Source organism: Neomonachus schauinslandi, chromosome 8 (genome assembly GCF_002201575.2).
Source record: "Neomonachus schauinslandi chromosome 8, ASM220157v2, whole genome shotgun sequence".
NCBI lineage: Eukaryota > Metazoa > Chordata > Mammalia > Carnivora > Phocidae > Neomonachus > Neomonachus schauinslandi.
The window spans coordinates 21,115,765-21,139,951 of NC_058410.1; the positions used below are offsets into that span (position 1 = coordinate 21,115,765).

Consider the following 24,187-nt stretch of genomic DNA (forward strand, 5'->3'; position numbering starts at 1 on the left):
ATTACTTATGGAGGAAAGTTCTAGCTGCTTTATCTATAGCTTTGGATGACCAATACCAGTATCCAAACCTCCATTAGCAAGAACAACTGAATTTAACTCTCTTAAGGGATAAATTATTTAATTCTCAGAAAAATGGAATCATGTGATCCTCCAAAATTAAGCGAAAATGTTTGGAAAGTATAAAACTGGGTTGCAAGTTTCTTATGTCACTTTAGATTTTAGAAAACATATAAATGTAATGTCTTTTTGTGAACCAATTTGTTCCAGACTAAAACAGCAAAGTAAAGCTCTGTGATGGCAAAAATGGTTAGCCAGATTACATCACATACACTAATTTGATATAAATACCAAATTTCTTCAACTGATCAGTCCAACAATGTATATCTTTTTCCCAATCCTTTGATGTACAACCAAATCAAACACATTCAACCAATTCTCTCCCTTCTCTTTGAGAGAAAGACAGAATCAGACATCTGACATCCCAGAACTGCTCTCTAAATTCCCATCCTGCCATGGGATACCAGCATTTTAATGCTAACAATACCAGGTTCAAGGAAAGAGCAGGGGAAATGAGAAATCACAGGCAAGGGTGCAGTGAAACTTCACTTTCATACATTGCTAGAGGCGGAAAATTGGTTCAATCACTTGGGAAAGTCAGTTGGCAATATATCAAGAGTCATTACTATGTTCATATTGCGTGAAACAAGAATTTCACCTTTGAGAATATATCCTAGGAAAATGATCCAGAAAAAAGCTACAAACACAAAAGTTTTCATTATAAAGTTATTTATGATTAAAAAAATTTGAAAGCAATTTAAATGTCTAACACCTGGAAAATATTTAGGCTCACTATGGTATGGCTACACTAGGGACCATTATGTAACCTTGGAAAATTACTATGATAATGACTACATAGCAGCATGAAGAAACAGACATGACATATATCTAAATAAAAAAGACAGGATAAAAACTATGTACCCTATTAGGACTGTGTGAAAGATAAATATGCAAAAAGAAAATACTCATGCAAAATGAAAATGGTTGTGTTACAGTGGTAAACTTAAGGCCAATTTTTTGTTCTTTATTTTATACAATCTGTAATGATATTATTTTCATAATTTAAAATTATACTTTTCTCCCTTGGAGGGAGAGATGAACCATGAGAGACTATGGACTCTGAGAAACAAACACGGTTTTGGGGGGGGGAGGGGTTATCCTGGTGATGGGTATTAAGGAGGGCACATACTGCATGGAGCACTGGGTATTATACTAAAACATGGATTATGGATCACCACATCAAAAACTAATGATGTATTGCATGATGACTAACATAACAAAATTTTAAAAATTAAAAAAATAAATAAAATAAAAAAATAAAATTATTCTTTTTTTTTAAAAGATTTTATTTATTATTTATTTGAGAGAGAGAGAGCACATGAGAGGGGGGAGGGGCAGAGGGAGAAGCAGGCTCCTCGCCGAGCAGGGAGCCCGACGCGGGACTCGATCCCGGGACTCCAGGATCATGACCTGAGCCGAAGGCAGTCGCTTAACCAACTGAGCCAGCCAGGCGCCCTAAAATTATTCTTTTAAGAAAGGAATATTAAATGGAATCTAGCTCATTTATCATTGAACAAATTATTACTTTTATTTATTTTTGCTTTTTTATTGAAGTACAACTGGTATACAATATCCTATTAGTATCAGGTATATATCATAGTGATTTGATGTTTTTATACATTACAAAATGATCCCCATGATAATTCTAGTTACCTTTTGTCATCATACAAAGCTATTACCGTATTATTGACTACATCCCTTATGCTGTACATCATATACTCATGATTTACTAATTTTATAACTCTGAGTTTATAGCTCTTAGTCCCCTTCACCTATTTCACCCACCCACCACCCCCTCCCCACTCTGGTAACCAACAGTTTGTTTACTGTACCTATGAGTCTGTTTCTGTTTTGTTTATTCATTTGTTTCTTAGACTCCATGTGTGAGATCATATAGTATTGTCTTTCGCACTCTGACTTATTTCGCTTAGCATAATACCCTCTAGGTCCATTCATATTGTCACAAATAGCAAGATTTAACTCATTTTTTATGGATGAGTGATATTCCATCATATATATACCACATCTTCTTCATCTACTAATGGACACTTAGGTTGTTTCCATATCTTGGCTATTGTAAATAAACACAGGCATGAATATATGTCTTCAAACTGATGTTTTTCAATGTCTTCAGATAATTACCCAGAAGTAGAATTACTGGATCATATGGTAATTCTATTTTTAATTTTTTTTTTTAAAGATTTTATTTATTCATTTGAGAGAGAGAATGAGAGAGAGAGAGCACATGAGAGGGGGGAGGGTCAGAGGGAGAAGCAGACCCCCTGCTGAGCAAGGAGCCCGATATGGGACTCGATCCCGGGACTCCAGGATCATGACCTGAGCCGAAGGCAGTCGCTTAACCGACTGAGCCACCCAGGTGCCCCTATTTTTAATTTTTTGAAAAAATACAGAATGTTTCATGAATTTACATGTCATCCTTGCACAGAGGCCCGGCCAATCTTCTGTGTATCATTCCAATTTTAGTATAGGTACTGCCGAAGCAAGCACAAATTACTACTTTTAATGAATGGCATTATTAATAATTACAAATGTATTTGAGAAGCATAGTTTTTATATCAACAACCATGAAACTTTCCCATTATGTTTTACCTCATGATCTCTCTGAAGCTAAATTTATTCAAAACATTTATTCAAAACATTCAAAACATAAATTTATTCAAAACAAAACAAGGAATCTTAACCCATCTAGCTTTCAAGGTATCAAATCTCTACACAAGAGAGAACCCAGCAATATTTAGTATATAAGGGCAAATAAGCTACATTTTAAAAGCTATCTCAACAATTAGAGATATGTCAGTGCTTTCCCCCTTATACAAAAATCTTTCCAACTCCTGACTTGAATAATTTAAGTAATATTAAAACAGAAAGAAGGCAACCTCTTAACTGGCTATAATATTAAAATGTAAAGTATAATGGTGTTGATTAATTTTCTTACAACTTCAAGTATATCATATAATTGAAATTATTTTTAGCTCTTCAGGAAATATTATTACTTATATTTCTGTCAGCTAATCTTTATTAAAGATTCATCTATTCAAAGTAGAAATATCTTCAAAAGGGGATATTCTTTTGAACATGAATAAGTAAAAAGGGATTAAAGAGAGATAAAGAGAAAAAAAAGGAACAACCATACCTCTTTGGGTTATCTTTGGGTATATTTGTTATCTTTGGGTATATTTCATTCTTTTAACATTCAACAAATACTGATTACCTAAAGTGTCTGGCACAGACAAAGAGACAACAGAAAATAAGTAAGTAATTATAGAGGATGATAAATATTATGGAAAAAGAAAAAAAGTAGAACAGGGTAACAGAGAAGGGGGTACTGGGAAGGGGGTACTGGGAAGGGGGTTTCGACTGGTGTAGAGAAGTCTGGGTAGGCTTCACTGGGGAGGTACCATAGAACAAACATCTGAAAACAGTGGAGTTAATCATGTGGATACCAGGTAAAGAGCATTCTAGGCACAGAAGACAACACGGAGCTGCAACTGAAGGCATAGCTAGGGGCCGGCGTGGCTGGTACCAGACTTTACGAGAGAAAATACCATGAATGAGGTGAGCAAGGTGTGAGTAGGAGGTAGGTCACACCATGGAGGGTCTTGTAGACCATTCTGAGAACAGTGGCTTTTATTCTGAATTAAACAGGAAAACACTACAGAGTTTTGATTCATTGGAATAGGAACACTCTGGCCACTGTATTAAGAATAACAGAAACTGATAACTGTAGCTCCTAATAGATGGTAATAAGACATAACCAGATTCTGATTCTATATTTTCAACATAGAACCAATGAGATTTTCTAATAGAGGGAATATGAGAGAAAGACAAGATTGAAGGTGATTATTATTTTTTATCTAAGCAACAATAGAATTCTTTCCATTGAAATGGGGGGAGATCAGGTAGAATGATTTTGAGCAGCAAGTTCAGGAATTCAGTTTGAACTTACTAAGTTTGAGATGTCTATTAGATACCCAAGTAGAGATGCCACGTAAAGAGATATAAATTTGGCATATAGATGGCATGTAACACCAGGAAACAATGAGTTCAGGAAGGAATAGGTATAGAGAAGTTGGCATAGCCTGGCCCCTGGTGCATCCCAATTTTAGGAGGCTGAGGAAAGAAGGAGGGGCCAGCAGAGGAGGTTGAGAAGGAGCTACCAGGGAGGTAAGAAGAAAACCAGCACAGAGTGGTGTCCTAGAAGTCAAGTAAAGAGACCGAAGAGAGAACAGTTAGTGAGTTGACAAGAAAAGAAGGACTGAAAATGGACCCTTGGTCACATCTCAGCTGACACTAATGCACAGAGACAGAAGTTACAGTGAGGGGCATCTAAGTGAGAGTGGAGGCTCAGGATGGCTTACTTGAGAAAGAGAGTGCTTGCAATAAGTTTTAAGAGGTTTTCATTATTGTCAAAGTGTTGTTTTACGTATGTCAAAACATAAACATTAATGTTTTTCTTCATGCCAGCAGGTCTGACTACAGAATTCACAGAGCCCCTTCTTCAAATTTTAGTAAGAATTGCAAGATGGCGGCAGCAGAGCATTAAACCAAGTGCAGGGCCCATCTAAGAGTGGAGCCTTATGTGATTGTAATTGCATGGGACACACACCCACGAAGCTGGCCCTCAATGCAAGTCATCTCAACTAATGAATAGAAGTATTGCTGGTACAGCAGGCTTTCTTAGCTTCTGGTTTCAAAAAAACACTTAACTACATATTGGAGAATACAAGCAGAAAAAATAAATGATACAAACATAAGGAGAATCTGTTAGAATGTAATTTACTTTTTTTCCCAACTTGCTTTCAAAGCTAAATCAGCATATATGGATCTGAAGTCATTATAGTATGACAGCAAAAAAGGGCAGAAGAGTCATTAAATTTGATAGCACTAATAAAACTACATGAGAAAAGGGAAAGAAAACAGGCTTACTTTTCATTAGTATGCAGACAAAATAAAAAAAAAAACTCCTTCATAGAGCTTTAAAAGTTTTGGTTAACATCCCTAAATGAACATTTAATATACAAATTCATTTTGGTTCCACCCCATTGACATAAAAAATGATGCCTGAGTCAGAATACTAAGTATGAATGCTAAAACTAAGATAGGAATCCTCCAGCTTCTCACAGTAATAAAAGAGTATTCTTCCTTACAATTTTCAAAATATATGCACACATAAATGTATTCCTTCATTTGGCAAACATATTCAATATCTACTATTACCAGGCACCGCAGAAGGTGCTGAACTTGTATTTTTTTTCTCTCTCAAGTAAAATTGAAAAGGGAGGTAAGCAACACCCTCTTACTCTATTGCATACTCCAGTCATGCCATGACGAATTTGGAGGAGTTTTCCTCCAGGAGTTTTGATAACAGTCTTTAGAGAATTCTTATTCCGAAATCTCTTTTTAGCTCAAAGGCTACTTGCCCTGTGAAGCCTTACCCGGTCTTCCCAGTACAGAGAACCATGATTCATCTGTGCCTCCCTGGCCATGTGCTCATGCTCACATTAGGGCTTTTGGTATCCAATGTAGTTACTTTTTTCAAGCCTGCCTCTGCTGCTAGATGGTGAAATCCGTGACAGCAAAATTAGTCTTCTGAAGTGATACATGCCCAGTGCCTAGCAAAGTATGTGGCAAATATCAGTAGCAACATAGAGGTTTGTTGAATGAATACACAAACTGGCAGATAAATGAAGCTCGGCTAAATATGTCCAGAGGCAGTTCATTGAAAATGGGCTGTTACATTCAGGGGGTGGACTGTAACTGCTTGGTCTCCCAAACCTCTCCTTCCTGCTGCATTTGTGGTCCACTCTCAATTTCACCACCAGATACTGCCAGCTATTAGGCTGCCTTGCCATTCCCTCTAAACGTGGACAGTCCATGGCCCTTTGGGGTAAAGTCCCAGTGACACCTGTCAGGCATAGGAAATAAATCAGCTGCAGACAACTAAATGGAGTATGGCCAGTAGGTATAGCCTCACTTCTAGAACTGCTGCTTTGGGAAGGAACACAAGTAGCAACTTTACTCACAGTCCTTAGAGTAGGCTATGCATTTAATAAGAATGAAGTCAAAGGAGGCACCAAAGGCTGGAGGGGGAACTTGGAAATTAATTTAATCAATTTTAGAAAAAGGCCAATATCCCATATTTGGTAACTTCATCACACAGCAAGACCTTGAAGTTACAGGTTTGCAGGTAGAGTCTCAGATTACTTTAGTAGGGAGAACAATCCCCCCCCCCAACACAGCCTGTTTCAGGGTGGCATGTTGCTGATTTAAAGACAATGTTTGAATTTGTTACTTTAGTAAGCAAGTTTGCAAGTGTATTTCAGCAAGTCAGTTTCAGACTCAAATGTCCTGACTCTTACATAATGAGGTTTGAATAGAGGAATTAAATTAAGTAAAGGACAGAGGGGCCCCGAGGGAATGGATCTAAACCTATAAAAAATTATACCAGAATCATACACTTTCAATTATTTTTGGTGATTTTCTTTGCTAAAATCAAACATGTATTCTATTAAAGACAGGGTGTCAGAGCTCTGACAGCTGCCCCCACATAACTGAGAATTTACATTGTGTAGGAAATGAAGTGCAGAGTGAATAGCAAAAACTGCATCTGCAATGTAATCCAGTGTTAAAGCATGTGACTGGAAATAAATCCCTAACATTACAAATGAATGCGACTGCATTGTAGGAACTTTCTAAGTAACTGTTGATTGAATGATAATCTCACATTCTTGAAAGTGAAGTTGCATACAAGTGACCTCACTTTCTATAAACCATTAAAAATGATACAAAAAGGGTGCCTGGGTGGCTCAGTCGTTAAGCGTCTGCCTTTGGCTCAGGTCATGATCTCAGGATCCTGGGATCGAGCCCAGCATCGGGCTCCCTGCTCGGCAGGGAGCCTGCTTCTCCCTCTCCCACTCCCCCTGCTTGTATTTCCTCTCTCGCTGTGTCTCTCTGTCAAATAAATAAATAAAATCTTAAAAAAATAAATAAATAAAAATAAAAAAATAAAAATTATACAAAAAATTTAGATCATTTGATGGGAAAATTCAACTATATCCATTTATTCTAAAAATCGTTAAAAACACTATTTTTTTTAAAAAAAAACACCGTATGTTTTAAAGTAGTAATTTATTTTGATATTTGAGGATATTAAATATGTACCCACATGAGAAAAAAATAATACAATTGTGTTGTTTACAAACTGATACTTGTAAAGACTGGAAGGTGACTCTGTCTAATTTTGCAAGTTAATCCTAGATAGTGATGGGGGACTACTTATATGGGGCAGTATTAGATGGTAAATAATAGGTATTAATATACCTTTATTTAATTAAAACAACTCATATAGCCTAGACAGTTTTAAACAAAACAAAAATGATCAAAACTGTCAAGACAGACTCACAGTTACAGGAGGAGATAAGGACCACTCCTTACTGTGTGTCAGGCCCAGGGCCAAACACTCTTCACTGTCATAGCCCTTTGACATATTATTAATTTTTATTATTATTTAATAAGTCTCCTATATGTATGTGCTGTTAAAGCACTGAACACAGTATTTATTATTATTGTTACTGAAAACTTATCAATGTTCTGAGTCACTGATTAAAATATCCAAGTTATCCAAAGTATAAACATTTAATTAAGGGTCCAAAATACACTGATGTTATATCAGTTCCTGGGACTTTTTTTTTTGGACAGAAGAAAAGAATGCCAATCTGTGAGCCACTCATTTCAACGTGTGAGAGAGAGAGATCTTAAGCAGAGACTGCTATGGGGCTTTCTGCTTGCTCAGCATCCAGGACTGGTGAGCTTTCCCCAGCACCATCAACCCTACTAACCGCTTTGCTTTTCTGCTTTGTTTCTGATCTGTGGAATGTCTGTCATTTTCTGGAGCCCAAATTTGCTATGTTTGGTTTCCTGCGGCGGGGGGGGGGGATTGTTACATTTTATCTATAATTACTACGTGTTTTAAGCAGACAAGGTGATCTGAAGCATGACCTTACAGTACCATTCTAACTAAAAGTCTCAGAGCCATCCCCTAAACATTTAAATATGTAATATCCCATCTGGATACAGCCACAAGCACAGAGCTTTTATGAACAGAAATTATTAAAACGTGTCATTGAAGTGCAGAGGCTGTGCCTTGTTGCCCTTTGTATATATAACATTGTTTTCAACCACAAGAAGGCATTCAGTGAATAGTGTGGGTGGGTGTTGAGGTGACTAGCACTGCCATTATTGAAGACTGGCTATGAGAAAGTGTCATTAAGTCACTGATGCACACATATCAAGGTCTCGAATATAGAAATACAGGTAGGGACCGGAAGACTTTGAGAGTATGTGAGTTCCCATAAACCAATCTCCAAGTATCCAAGGTGCCTGTACAAATAAATCTGAGATACCAGAGTCTCTAGCCATCGGCATGTGTGACCATGAAAGCAGACTGGATCCAGGATAAGGTCATGTGAATACAAATGCAAATGTAAAATTATATACATTAATTTTGTTTCTTTACTTACAGATTATGGTAACATTCAAATATTGCATTTAAAGGTAATTAGATTCATGGTTAAACATTTATCATTTGTCTATAAACCTCTGATAAGTTAACTAAAGCAGTGCATACAGATGTGTCTTACGAGCTTGGCCTTTCCATGATAAGCTGTTTTCTTTTATTAAGAACAAGAAGTAAGTCATTTTGCAGCTCTAGACTCATATCTTATCCCATATAAATTCTCAAAAATGTTTCAATGACTTCATCCCATTTCCTGAGTAGTCTAAATTATCTCTGAAGCCACCAATAGGCAAAAATAGTAAATGTAAGTTCTGACGTCAAAACTTGCGGTTGCCCAAATGTCATGAATCTGAGGAAAAATTAAAAATTTTGACACAGCACAACTAAATGAAAAATACACTAGAAAATATAGGTCCTAGTCTAAAGAAGGACTCCAACAGCCATTGCATATTGCGCACTTACTAAATGTACTCTGCTAAGTGCTTTATATATACTGATGATCAGAAACAGGCCTGAAGAGATGGGACAATATGCTCCAGAGCCTGGATCACAGAGCTAGTGAGTGGAGGAGGGGAGCACTGAAACCACGTCTACCTAAGCGCAGGTTCTAGTTCACTAAGTTTTATATAAAGTCCCAACAGGGGCGCCTGGGTGGCTCAGATGGTTAAGCGTCTGCCTTCGGCTTAGGTCATGATCCCAGGGTCCTGGGATCGAGCCCCGCATCGGGCTCCCTGCTCTGCAGGAAGCCTGCTTCTCCCTCCTCCACTCCCCCTGCTTGTGTTCCCTCTCTCGCTGTGTCTCTCTCTGTCATATAAATAAATAAAAAAAAAAAAGAAAGTCCCAACAGAAAGTGCCTCAGAACAGAGACTGATACGCCACTACCCAGAGGGCAAGAGCCAAAACAAATTTCACTTAACTTCATAAAGTGCTGAGAATAGAGGTTAGTCAGATATCTACTTAGAATTACCTTATTCAAATTCTTCACATAACTCTTTGACATCAGAGTTTGACATCCCTGGAAGCAGCTTTTAAGTCACGTAGTGGTTTTCTAGTCCACAGTAACCCCACATCCACCTAAGGTTTTGAGACCTAGCTTTGTTTTTTACTTTGTATATAATGTCACTGGAAACTTTAATGTAAAACTTAAGTGCTAATTTGTGTGACTTGACTTCAGCACAGGTGGTTTTTAATGCATCTTGTGAATGTGTATTTGTCTTGACCACAACAGAAAGGCATGTGGTATTGCTTTTTAAGCTCATCTTTAAAAGACTTGTGTACACAACATTCAAGACTTGCATTTATGAGATCTTACCTCCTAGAATAGTAAACAAATCAGTGTTAGATTTCTTGTCTCGTTTAAAAAAAAATCCATCTGGGAATTGCTAGACATTCTAATTTAGTATCAAGAGATTAGGTCCCATTAGTTTGACACAGTACTGCGTTGTTCAAAATAAAGTAATTCAGACAGCTATCTGCAAGAAGAGAGGGTAAGTTAGAAATCAAATACAAGGTCTCATTCTTTCTATGGGGAAATTTTAAGAAACAAAAAAACTTGCCTCGTATTAGTATCAAGCCATTTAAGGGTTGATTTTGGTTGATTCTAACTATGTATTTTTAAGCTATAAAGCAAGAGTTCTTTAAGACTGAAGAGATCTCTTAAACTTTATTATGACAATTAAAGACCAAAAACAGCAAGAAGTTAGAAAAGGCACCTAAATTTATTGCTAAACACAGCTGTGAAAAAATAGTTTAAAGATTATTTTGTTCCATCCAAAGCTACATCATGTTATAATTGAAAAGAGTTATAGAATCTCTTTAAGAGAAAAGATCAGAAATAAAAGTGTACAAGAACTGATAGCAGGCTTGAGTTATCACCAAGGGACTGAAGTTGGGGGTTAGAGAAATGGATAGTTGGGAAGACAGCTAGAGATTTGGGATAGCAATGTGCAGTGCACAATTCCTGTTGGAAATGATTTCTAATAACACAAGGAAGAAGCAGGGACTGTGTCTGTTCTGTGTATCCATGTCTCTCTGGTGTCCTAGAAACTGCCAGACACGTGGGCAAATGATAAGGATTTGCTGGAAGTGAGAAAGGAAAGGAGGGGTGAAAACTCAGATTTCATCAAAACACACCATGGCTCTCATTTTCTTCCGCTATCAGTAAGGGGATTGGACTAAACTATTTCTTGGGCCTCTTTCAGTTTTAATCATTGATAATTTTAATTCTAAATAAAGATTTTTTTTCCTGGTAAAAATAATCGGGAGGCAGGGGGGAAAGACATTCTCCAAGGACATAGGTAAGAAAAAGCTATCCTGAAATAGATAACCACATGTATACCCAACACCCAAAGGGATTTTAAATTTAAGAAAAGATTACAGATAATTTACAGAATTACATTTAAGTTAGAACATTGGCAAGGCTGAGATTCAACTAAAGTTAGACTATTCAATGATTATGGCTGGCAAAGTTTAGTAAGAAAGGTAAATAATTACAGGTAGGTGTCATGTCTTTAAATATTTTATGTCACTCAATCTATGGTGTTTTGTTATGGTGGCCCTCGCAAACTAATACACACCTCCACAAACTTTACTCGGAAATCTCTTCCATAATTTATTTCTGGCATAAGAGGCTGCTCAGTTCTCAGAGTTAAAAATGAAGCTCGTGTCAAAACATTAGTAATAGATGATAGTAAGAAAGTCTGTAGTTTTAGATCACTGATAAATTGGAAGGCAGACTATGACAGATCACAATAAAGTATCATATTCCAGAACCTACGATCCACATGAAATGTCACAAAGGATCACTTCCAGTGAGGGTTTAACAACGAGAGGAGAAGCCACCTGGCCCCATACTCAGAAACTTAATCAGTGCTATTCATAGAAACTTTCTAATATAAAATTCAAAGAAGTACAGACCATTAAATGGAAACTCCTGATAAGTCCTATTTACTGATAAAGAACATCCCTCAACAGCAGTCTGGATTATGCACAACGGGCTAAGTGATGGCAACTGTGATAAAGACATAATAGTAACCCAAGAAAAATCTAGTAACAGGCACTAAGAAATTTAGAAAGCAGTGCTAAACTATATCCAATTTACACTATTCCTCTCCCCCATCCCCAACCAGGGGTGTAAGACTCAAAAGATGTGAAAACACCATTTTTCCAAACTACATCAATCCCAACCTATCCCACCATCACCCTTCCTTCTCATAATCATCATTTTGGTATCAGGTCATGGTGATTTTACTGCCCCTGTAGATGATCCTGCAGCTAACTCCGCCTCTCAGCTCCTTATCTACTCCTCCCTATAGACCGGGTCCTCCACCCTACCTGTGCAACTCACTCCTGCAAAAAGACACCGGAGATTGTCATTAACAATAAATGTCCCTTTGGGGCGCCTGGGTGGCTCAGTCGGTTAACCATCGGCCTTCGGCTCAGGTCATCATCTCAGGGTCCTGGGATCGAGCCCCACATCGGGCTCCCTGCTCCGCAGAAAGCCTGCTTCTCCCTCTCCCAGTCCCCCTGCTTGTGTTCCCTCTCTCGCTTTCTCTCTCTGTCAAATAAATAAATAAATAAAATCTTTTAAAAAATATATAAATAAATAAAACAAAACAAAAAACAATAAATGTCCCTTCTAGCACCCCTTCTCTGACTATAACCAGCTTTCTTTACAGTTTGTGCCCCTCCCCAGGTCCCTAACTTGAATGATTTCTCAGCCCCCTGCCGTGTCCCATTCATTGACTTCTAACATCACTTTACTGTCCCTCATCTCCCCGATATCCTCAGATCTCCCTTCCCCCAGCCTCAATTCCACATGCAATCATTACCATAGCTCCCTTGCATTTCTGTAACCCCCTTTCTCCTCTCTTCCTCCATCACATGTGCTTGGTTCAATTCAACTTTCCAACTCACTCCTTACCTTCAGTGAGGCAACTCAACCATGGGTGAAGAAAAACATTCACATTGGCTGTTCTCACTTTAAATTCATGAGCACTGACCTCACGGGGGCCCTTCATAATGCCCCGTGGTCTTCTTGTACATTCCTAGTTTAACTCACCCACTCCTAGACTATATTTTCTGTCTCCTCTCTCCCCAAACCTTCACATTGTCTTCCTTCTTCTCGTATTCAGTTGATGACCCTGCTCCTTATTTCACTGAGAAAACAGAGGCAATCAGAAGAGGACATCTAAATATTCCCACACACAGATCTACAAAGCTACCTTTTTGTTAGACGGGATGAACTCTTTGCCCTCCTACCCGAGACCAACTGCTACACTTGTACCCTGGATCCTATCCCATCCCCTACCTGCTAATCTCTCTCCTGCATCACTGACTTTTCTGACTTTGTAAGATCATTCCCATCAGCATAGAACCATGTAGAATTTGTCTTCATCCTTATAAAGTCATTACTTGACCCCACATTCTCCCCCGAGGCATTGCCCCATTTGCTTTATCCAAAAACCTTTGATTCCTGCCACTATAAGCCCTTCTCTTTCTCTTATATTCCACATACCCAACCCATGAGCACATCCTGTTGCTTCTTCCCAAATATATTCAAAAACCAGTTACTTCTACCTCTACCTTTATACCTTTGTTCAAGTCATCACCATCCCCCACTTGGACTACTGAAATACATTTCTGAACTCCTCTATATTTTATTCTTCATAATTTCACCTGTAATTATCATATAATGTAAGTCAGATCGCAGCAGTATAATGATCAAAACCTTCCATGGTTTCCCATCTCCCTTGGAGTAAAAGCCAAGCCCTTACAAAGGACTTTCAAGTACCTAGGTGATTTAAACCCTTTCCCCCTGCCTCCACCCCAACCTCATCTCCTACCACTCTATTTGGCTGAAGTGCTTCAACAACATTGGTACCCATGCTATTCCTCAGATATGACCAGAACACTGCAGCCTCTGTGGCCTGTGTGAGTCTATCCCCTTTTCCCTACACTGTCTTCCCCAGGGATAGCATCACGTCCTGCCTCACCTTTCCATAGGTTCTCGTCTCAAAAACCACCTCATTTATGGCACTTTCCTGACCTTCTCCACATAGAACAGCACCTCTGCAATTTATACTCTCCCATCCCTCTCTCTCTCCTTGACCTTGCTTTACCTTTTTCATAGTACTTACTACCATGAGACCTATTATGTATTTACTGCCTGTCTAATGTCTTTCTCTTACTACTTGGAGTCAGGCAAGAACTTTATCATGTTCACTGTTGACTCACCAATGCTTAGAATAGTGCCTGAAGCATATGACACACTCAATAAATACTTGCTGAACGAATGAACCAGTATGATCATCAGCATCATTATCAGTATTATATTTATTATCTAAACACCCAGGCCTAAAGGGATGGTGCAGAGCAACTGCACTCTAAGACTCTAAGTGAAACACAGCCTAAAAGAGGCTGACCTTGTTCAGAGGAGGGCTTAGAAAGAACATAGCCAGCACTTACTGGAAACACTGATGTGCACTTTACTTGCTAAGGCCGGAAGAGGAAAATCATTTCATGCCTCACGAACTAGGTTTTAATCAAAACTAGCAGAACATGGTCACAAGCAGATTTTATTCCTTAACAGAGCACTTCCATTAGAAGAGCTTTGTATTATTCTATTTCATCACCTGAATCCACAAAAAAGGTATATGAATAATTAATAGAAGGGGAAGCTGAAAAAAGGAGAAACATGATTTTCCTAAATCAGTGATTTAAAATCTTCTGTCATTGTTTGTTGTGGTTGTTATGATTATTTTGCATGTTATATTCCAACAGTGTCTTCTTTTCTCTTATCTTGGAACTCTCTCTATCACAGTCTCTTTTCAAGTAGAAAGGGAAAATTTACCCAAATGGTAATTTGAATAACCCAGACGCAAGGACCCAAAGTAAAATAATTTTCAAGGTCTTATCATTTTGAAGCAAACTTATTACCTAGATGACATCTTCCTTTCTTCCTTTAGAAGATGCGTGTGTTAGTGTTGTGGCTTTTCCAAAGGGAAGAGAATTCTAACATCACATTTAATTAGAATGAGAACTTGCATTGCATGTGAAGAGTAAAAACTATACATATATAACAAAACAAGCCCATGTGTAGTACATGAGAAAATGGACATGAAGGAGTACTAAATAAACAAATGGAGAGTTAATAAGGCAAAGAATTTAAATAATACAAAGTTCTAAGAATTAACATGTCAGTTGATAACATTTCAGCATATCTGCTTCTCAGAGTAAAAGTACAAAAGTACAGATTTGCAGAGAGACAGAAATTTGAGCAGAATAAAAATGTAACTCAAAAAAAGGTCTAAGTTCAGAAAAATAAAACATATAAAATGATCTAAATACTATGGCCCTCATTTGCTTTAAGACTTTATATTCATACTTCTACAGGTCCTTTTTTTTTTCACTTCCATTTATTATAAACATGATAAACATGATAATTTGCAATTCTTTATAACTCTATGCCTTCTCAGTTTAAGAACTCACTTGTAGTAAAAATATTTCCCCAATATATTAATATTTTAAAATCTATTAGAAAGTTAGATGAATGTTGATACACTAAAAGCAATATGATGCTTTAGAGCTCTGTAATGTTTGAAAAAAATTAATTAAATATGAAGAGAAATTAATTTGAAACAAATGGAAGTAATACATGCAACTTAAATTAAGTGTCTAAATACTGATAATTAGAAACGGGGGGTAGGAGGGCACCTGGGTGGCTCAGTCGGTTAAGCGTCCAACTCTTGGTTTCAGCTCAGGTCATGATCTCAGAGTCACTGGATTGAGCCCTACATCGGGCTCCGAGCTCATCGGGGAGTCTGCTTGAGGATTCTCTCCCTCTCCCTCAGCCCTTCCCCCTGCTCGCACTCCCTCTCTCAAATAAATTAAATCTATAAATATATAAATAAAAGAAATGGGGGGCAAGGGTGAAATCCTGTGTTGATTGCTTCAACTCAGATATTTATCTAGAATTTTGAGTATATACTTTGCCATCAACAAACAGGGTTACAGAGGGAGGGGAGTGGGGGAATGGGGTAACCAAGTGATGGGTATTAAGAAAGGCACGTGTGGTGATGAGCACTGGGTGTTATACGCAACTGATGAATCACTGAACACTACATCAAAAACTAATGATGTACTATATGTTGGCTAATTGAAAATTAAAAAATTTAAAAAGGTCCCCACCAGATGCAGCTAACTTACTTTACAGTGATCATACTGGAGCTGTAAGGCTGGGACATCCCCTCCAATGGGCATTTGCTTTTGAAGCTCTTCATCTTTAATATTCAGCCATTTGATCAGTTCTTCTAAGGATGTCAGCAACCTGTTCCACTTCTCAGCACTGGCCTCCAAATGGGCCCTGGTGAGAGACAGTATTGACCACATTTAGAAGTTTGAATTGTGTTAAAAAATTATATATCTTCCCTTAGACTCACAATCTTGTATGACCAACTAATGTTCACATCCCAGAAAGAGGTTGACTTCTTGTTAAAAAAAAAAATCCTGTAAGAAACAGTTATTTTGAAGAAGATGAAATATGCAGATATGTTGGTAATATCTATCAAAATTTAAAACGGATAACTACACGCCACAAAGGCATAAATATGAGTCTTTTGAGAAGAATGACCATGATATAATGTGAAATTATAAAAGCAAGTTTCAGTAGCTTATGTATAATATATACGCACACTCAAATATAATTTTCTTCTCCTTTCATCCATATATATGAAGAGAGGGATAGAGAGAAGAAAAGAAAGCAACTACATGCATATAACATGTTTGCAAAGATACATATTAGATGGGATTACTACTGAAAACACAGTAAACACTTAATTTTTACATATTTATGTACTAATTGAGTATGTACAACAGGCCCATGTTATTTTTCTTTCTAAAAGAGCTAATTTTTTAGGAAAGGAAATTACGGTCTTAATTTCCCTTAAAACTCAATAAATTACTGAAAGCAGAACATCACCAGCATTTATCTCAAAAAGTTGGGAAACAATAAGCCATTGCCTGGATAGAACACTATTTGGCTTAAGGCTGACTGGTGTCCAGTGACAAATGTCTACTGTGAATAGAAAACAACTGGGCAAAAATCATCGATTACAGTACTTCATACTCTGGTTTAAAGGTGAGGTCTTTGGTTCAATAACTATTTCTGTTTTTAGTACAGAAAAGTACCTTCAGATTCTTAAATTATGAACTTTATACTCAGGAAACCATGTTTCGGAAATACACTTTCACGTGATTAAGATTCCAATAAGAATAAAAGCCCTTGAGAATAGAAATGCAAATAAAAGCACAAATTTGGGGCGCTGAAGAAAGCCCACTTACCCAGTCTCAAGCCCACACTTCATGGGCTGAATTTGAAAAGGGGGATCAGTCAGAAATAACTCCAGGGACTTTCGGAGTCAGCGTTTACTCAACCCTGCACCACCCCAGTGGGCAGACGGTTAATGGGGACTTAAGCACTCAACTGTGTGAAATGGAATTACCTTAACCTTTCAGACTGAGAGGTGCAGGGCTGATGGAAACAGACCTAAGCCTTGTTTCACACCAGCTTCCAAAGACTAAAGACATGATGGCAAAAGATGACTCATCTGGGGCAACTTCAGGTGCAAGAAACCTCTGTTGATCAGGCTTCACAACCTCTCCGTTAGCTATCACCTTCACATTGGCATTATGATCCCCTCTTCCACAAAACTGCTCCTTCCCTGAGTAATAGGAGACCAATCAACCAGGGACAGCCTCTACTGTCTCTCAGTCTTATCAGTAATTTCCTTTTTGGACATCTGATCGACTTGAGCATCTGTTCCTAAAGCTGATAGCTCTGCTATAGTTAATTCAAACAAGTATTTTCCCATTGATCACATTAGGTGGTACTCCAGCAATAGACATTCAACAATATCCTGTCTTTGTTTTTAAAAGTTCATGTTTTCAGAAGAATGGTCTGATCTCTAGTTCATCTCTAGTTCATAAAGTAATGATCATGGTCTATCATCCAATATTCTTGGCTAAAAGGAAAAAAAAAAAATGGAGTTCTGCATATCTCTGAAATACCACGAACCAGCATTCAGTCACATACAGAAGGCCAGTTAACCTGCAATCTATTTATAGTTCCATTGTCAGCTGGCTAATATAAAACAAACTATTCAAACTCTAAAATGATGTATCTTATTCAAAAGACCTAGATATGAAATAATAAAAAATTATTTGTAAATACAGAAAGAAGTTTGAGGTATTTTATAATTCTATGAGAATTGTATGATTAAGTTTGTTTTCTTGCATTTATAATCTTTTCTATTCATTCTACAGGTGGTATGATTGACCTCACTTTACAAAATTCTGCTTTAATGAGATCCTGAGTCTGCATGAGTGCCAGTTTTTCTATATTCATATTGATTAATTTTAGGCCAAATATGTAATTACCTATCCATGATAAACAGTAATTTTACTTGTCATAGAGAAGAGCTAAATAATTTCGATTATATTAATTGAAAACTCTGCCAGTTACAAATCATTTTGCCATAAATATATTTGAGGTGTTGCAATTTCTTTCTAGTATTTTTTTTCTTTTTATTAACATATAATGTATTATTTGTTTCAGGGGTGCAGGTCTGTGATTCATCAGTCTTATACAATTCACAGTGCTCACCACAACACATACCCTCCCCAATGTCCATCACCCAGCCACCCCATCCCTCCACTCCAGCAACCCTCAGTTTCTTTCCTGAGACTAAGAGTCTCTTTCTAGTATTTTTAAAATGCAAAAAAAAAAAAAAAAAAAATAAAAATTAAAAAGGCTTTTAATCAATCAAGATGTGCTTGAGCGTCTCTGTGTGAAAAACACTTAAGCACATACCCTGACCTCCTATTTTAGATTATTTCATCCTGCTTCTTCAATGTCTGTAGTTCAACTCTTTAATCAATAACTAAATCAGACATTACATTCCTCTGAAATCTGGTTACACACACTCATCGTATTGAAGAGCATGCAAACATTTTTTTTCCCAATGCAATTAACTCTTTTGACTGCATAAAATAATGAAATTGATCACTGAAATCTATCCCATTCAGCACCTGCAGGACTTTTCATAAAGATGAAGGCAATGTTTTTTATAGAGAGATACTAAAGTGACTTTGAAATAAACGAGATAACAGTATATGTACTTTTCTGCATCTTCCTTTTTCCATCATATAAAGCAAGTTGATCTGGCAGAATCTTTGCCTGGAAAATCTGTTCTGGTTATTCTCCAGTAGATTGTTACTATGTGTTCAGTGGATTACTACCATATGCCCAAATAAATGCGTACTTCCATAGTAGCCTTCAGTGTTCTAGTTTCAATTTAATTCTTTCATCTTTCAAGATGAAAGTCTTTTCTTGGGCACTGGGTTGAATGCTTTGCAAGTAGAAACCTTAAACTTGTTTTTGGTGTACTTGTACTTTCTCAGTTTTACTCTAAACATTTTAAAGCTTCGCCTTCCTCACAACTATAGATGACCAGTCAGTCATCAATCATATTTTCAGAATCTTAAAACATTTCTCTATCTAACTCATATCTGTGGGCACTCACATTCTGGATAACTGGCTTATTATCCTAATTCTCACCTGTTTCAGTTTATTCTTTGGGTACTTGACATGTGCAAAACTAGAGATAGTTTCACTGAATATATCAACCTAGGATGATGTCTACTATAGAACACTCTTTATACAAGTTAGCTCTTGTTACACTGAATCATTTATTTTACAAGTCTCTAAACATTTTTAAGTGACCAACTATTTTTAAAAATATATAATGCAAAAATTTCTTAGAAGGTAAGGATCCATAAAAAATGGTACCCCATCATTCAAATATAATATAGAGGAAACTATAAATTAATATCTATTTTAAATCGCAAAAGCCTTGGGGCACCTGGGTGGCTCAGCAGGTTGTGTCCCACTCTTGATTTCAGCTCAGGTCATGGTCTCAGGGTCATGAGATCGAGTCTCGTGACAAGCTCGCAGAGTCTGCTTGAGATTCTCTTTCTCCCTCTCTTTCTGCCCCCTCCCCCTCTCATGTGCTCCCTCTCTAGCTCTCTCTAAAATAAATAAATAAATCACAAAAGCCTTTACTTTTCAATATTTCTTCAAAGAAGTTTCGATTCCTTCTCCTAATGTACCGATATGAAAAAGAGAGCAAACAGTGTGAGTGAGTCAGCAGGGGCATTTATAAAAATAAAATACAGCTTTCCACTTACTCACTACAAACCTCTATGGAGCACTCGCACTGATTATCAGGCACTACACAGTTTCAGAAATGAAAAGTCCTGGGATCAAGGTGGGAGAAAGACAAGTTAACCAAATATGCTCTGATATAAGAAACCTAACAACAGTTCTCTGAGGGAACCACAGCTTGGAGAAGAAAAAAACTTGCTCAAGGAGGGAATTTGGGATCCAAACTGCAGTCTAACCTCTTTCCAACTCCATCGCTTTCATTATGGGCAGCATTTAAGATGGCAGATAGAAACTACGCAGACATATTTATAGACAAGTGAAGAGCCATTTGCAAAGTAGGTCCATCAAAGAATACAATGACCCAAATTAAGGGAGCAAATGCATACTATCCCCTGTCGTGTAAGGAATGCACAGAATTAAATGTCCAATGTGGTATCTTTATGACAAATGAAATTGATTTTTAGTTTATGGTAAAACCCATAGATTATAAATCAAGTTATAATGAAAGAAAATACCTTTATTAGTGCAAGCATAACCAGTTACAGTAAGAGGAATTATTCCTGCTCTCAGAAAGGGAGCAAAGATGACTAGGACAAAAAGGAATTCAGTGTGTGCTGAAAAGAACACCAAAGCTGTGCTTCCAATATGGTAGCCACCAGTCACATGTAGCTATTTCCATTGAAGCTGAAGTTAATTAAATAAAATTTGAAATTCACGTCATCAATTGACTAGCCACATTTCAAGCACTCCAAATACCACATGTGGCTCGTGGCTACCACACCAAATGGTACAGAGACAGAACATTTGCACCTTCTCAGAAAGTGCTGAACCAGGCGGGGGGGGGGGGGGGAAAAAAGAGGGGGACAAAATCTTCCTCTATTCGACTTGAGAGAAGGAAATGTTATTAGTTTTAAAATATGGTTAGCAAAGGGCACCTGGGTGGCTCAGTCGGTTAAGCGACTGCCTTCGGCTCAGGTCATGATCCTGGAGTCCCGGGATCGAGTCCCGCATCGGGCTCCCTGCTCAGCAGGGGGTCTGCTTCTCCCTCTGACCCTCCTCCCTCTCGTGCTCTCTGTCTCTCATTCTCTCTCACAAATAAATAAATAAAATCTTTAAAAACAAAACAAAACAAAACAATATGGTTAGCAAAATCAACTGGCTAAGGCTAAAAGTGGTGTCAGTGACATTGTAGAATGTGATAACAGATGTAACCATGATGTTAAAGGTTAATCTTCTCTAAGGGCTCTTAAAAGGGTGCCCTGAATTCTTAAGAGGCTCATAAAAGAAAGGAAAGATAGAATTTTATCTATGAACTCTGTTTTCATTAGATTTTACAATTTCACTGGCCTTTGAAACCATATGTTAATAAGAATCTCTATTAAACATCATTAAGCTGATAAGTGGATATTCAATTAACATAATCCTAAATTAAATAAATCTAACATAAAAAGGCCATGTCATTCACATTCCTGAATTTATTTCCAATTCACATTTTTTCCAGGGAGTAAAAAATATTGTCAAATTTCCTAAGAGCCTATCTTCTAGATGACGTTTCAAATCATTAGCTATTGTCTCTTCTATCAATCTAAGTGAAATATATACTTGTGTGTATTGTTTTTAGATTGCAAAGACTATTTCACACACTGGACTTCAGTATTTAAAAGTCTAATGAAAGTTATCCAAAAAAACTGCACAATAATACTTACGGTGTTACCCCAAGGTCCGTTGGGGTAACAGACTGTTACACAGCTCTAATGACCACAGCACAGTCCAAGGAGGTAACGCTTGTGAGCCACTTACTACAGGGCTAGCACATGAATATTCACTAAGTATTAGCTGTTATTATAATCTTTGGCAGACATTCTCTCTTTAAAAATGATGATAAATTAAAGCAAATGCTCCCTGCCATGACAACATTGACTTGAGCACAATTAAAGCACAACTTGAAATACAGAATGCACAGAAGGGACATATATCAAATGGCCTCATTCTCAGAAAAGAAGGAAGGCAGGCCATGGCAAAGGGAGAGTTTTGGGGCGATAACAAGGAAGCAAAATCTTCACAAAATAGAGATAGTGGTGAATAGGATAGAAAATCATTCAGAAGGGACGCTTGGGTGGCTCAGTTGGTTAAGCGTCTGCCTTCGGCTCAGGTCATGATCCCGGGGTCCTGGGATCAAGTCCTGCGGGGGGCTCCTTGCTCAGCAGGGAGCCTGCTTCTCCCTCTGCCTGCCACTCCCCTTGCTTGTGCTCTCTCTCTCTGACAAATAAATAAAATCTTTAAAAATGAATAAATAATTAATTTTAAAAAAAAGAAAATCATTCAGAATCACAATACCAATTGTAAGCAGAAAGGGTCAAATTATAGAAGAACTGTCATCATTTTTCACTTTCTTGTGCAACACTAGGAAGCCTAGAATCAAGAATGGGGGAGAGAGGGGCACCTGGGTGGCTCAGTTCGTTAAGCATCTGCCTTCGGCTCGGGTTATGATCCCAGAGTCCCGGGATTGAGCCCTGCATTGTGCTCGAATCTGCTTATCACCTCTCTCTCTCCCTCTGCCCACGCCCCCCCCCCCAACCTGTGCTCGCTTTCTCTCCCTCTTTCTCTCAAATAAATAAAATCTTAAAAAAAAAAAGAATGGAGGAGAGAGATTGTGATCATCAGAGTGTCAGGGATTTAAAAGGAGGAGACAAGAAATTCCAGGGGGAGAGAAAATTCACATTTTTGAAATGGCTTATGATGGATTCCAAATGAAGTAGAAGGGGTGCATGGAGTCTGAAAAATATTAGGAGAAAGGGAGGCAAGTTTGAAGGAAGGAAAAAAATTAAAAGAGTTCCACAGTTGGAAGCATTAAAGGACATGCATTTTTAAACAATCTAGTTGGCATATGTGCTACCAAAATGAGTACTAAACAATCTACTTGAAATATAGTAGATGAATCATATATACAAGATAAAAATACAAAGTTAGGTAATAACATAGAGATGATCCTGGTATATAATAAGCTAATGAAAGATACCTTCTTCATTAGGGCCATAACTTTAATGTGAAAGAGAACTGATTTATCAATGATGTTGCAAGGAATTATGATTTGAGGCAACAAAAGGATCCTCTCTAACTAACATGGCAAAACCAGTGGCATTCAGATGCACATGGCCAGGTGGAATGTAGGAAAATAAAATGTGTGCTCTGGAGAACGGTCTGCCCTTGGTCTCCTGGAGACTGATCATCTCAGGGATGCCAAGAGAACACAGGATGTTAACTGAGTCCCAGGTATGGCCAGGTCTGTGGGACTTAGAAACAGAATAGGGAGAAAGGCTCTTAGAGACAACGTAAAAATAAACTTGGAAGTCAAAATATAAAAAATTATCAATATGGATACTGACACCAAGGATGACAGATAAGGAAGAGATGAAGAATAAAAGGGAAGCCAGATGCTCAAATCAATGAGTAAAGCAGGAGAGTGTCTTACAGAGCAGGAGGAAGCAGGAGGAAGATGGTAGAGGGCAGAATAACGGATATATTTACTTGGTAGGAGAAGCTGTTGAGATGGAGCAGCAATGCCTAAGATACAGCAAGGAGGCTGTCAACTTCTTCCTTATCCCTGTGTGGCCGGGCTCCTGCAGCCACTGGTCTGCAGCTCCATACTGGAAGTGGATGGCTGGTGTTCCGGTTGTTTGGTAGCAGCTATTTAATACCCAAAATATTCCCACCGGCTGCCAGGTGAGGAAAATGGGAAACCTACACTCTATCAAAGAGAGCTTTAAGTGAAGTGGGCCATGAAGGGGAAAGCCAACTTTCAAGTATACAGAAAAGTGGCAGGAGTTTACAGAAATATTAAAGATACAACAGAATTTGGGCGTAAGAGAAGACCAGTAAGGACAGACTGTGCTTTAAAGGAACGGGAGGAAAGAATGAAGGGACAGAAAGTGACAGTGTGCTCACCAGGTATCGTTTTCAGCAAGGACTAAGGGAGGCGGGTGGCTGGGAGTCCATATTTGTTAATGAGAACACTTCCCCGCCCAACCCCCTCTCACTGAGCACACTCCTGACCTACTCTCCGACCCTCCCCTCTCTCAGTGCCTGAAGAGGTGGAGTGAGGAACCTGACTCGTCAATTTGGGGACTAAGTGGATGCTTCGCTCAGCCCAGCCTTGCCTCTTGAAAGAGGCCTGCAGAGACTGAGTTCCTCCCCACTCTTCCACGTAGGGCTTCTCACCTGGGCGGCCACCTTCTCTGGTGACTGCTAGTAACACTGCCTCTTCTGGGGTTCAGTTAACAAGGCCCATTGGGCCCTCACTCTAAGCCACCTCC

The 24,187-nt window shown here is 38.1% G+C and overlaps 1 protein-coding gene and 1 non-coding gene across 7 annotated transcripts in view; both read right to left on the minus strand.

Annotated features, from left to right (window-relative positions):
* The window catches only part of UTRN (utrophin), a 484,838-nt gene that overhangs the window by 115,982 nt on the left and 344,669 nt on the right, over positions 1-24,187 (minus strand). For all 6 annotated transcript variants that reach the window (XM_044917202.1, XM_044917200.1, XM_044917201.1 and 3 more), the window contains one exon: positions 15,860-16,016. In XM_044917202.1, the coding sequence (XP_044773137.1) occupies positions 15,860-16,016 (157 nt within the window). The remainder of the gene's footprint in view (positions 1-15,859; positions 16,017-24,187) is intronic.
* Positions 2,519-2,625, minus strand: LOC123325587. Its single transcript, XR_006540523.1, has one exon. It is a non-coding gene; the product is annotated as a U6 spliceosomal RNA (small nuclear RNA).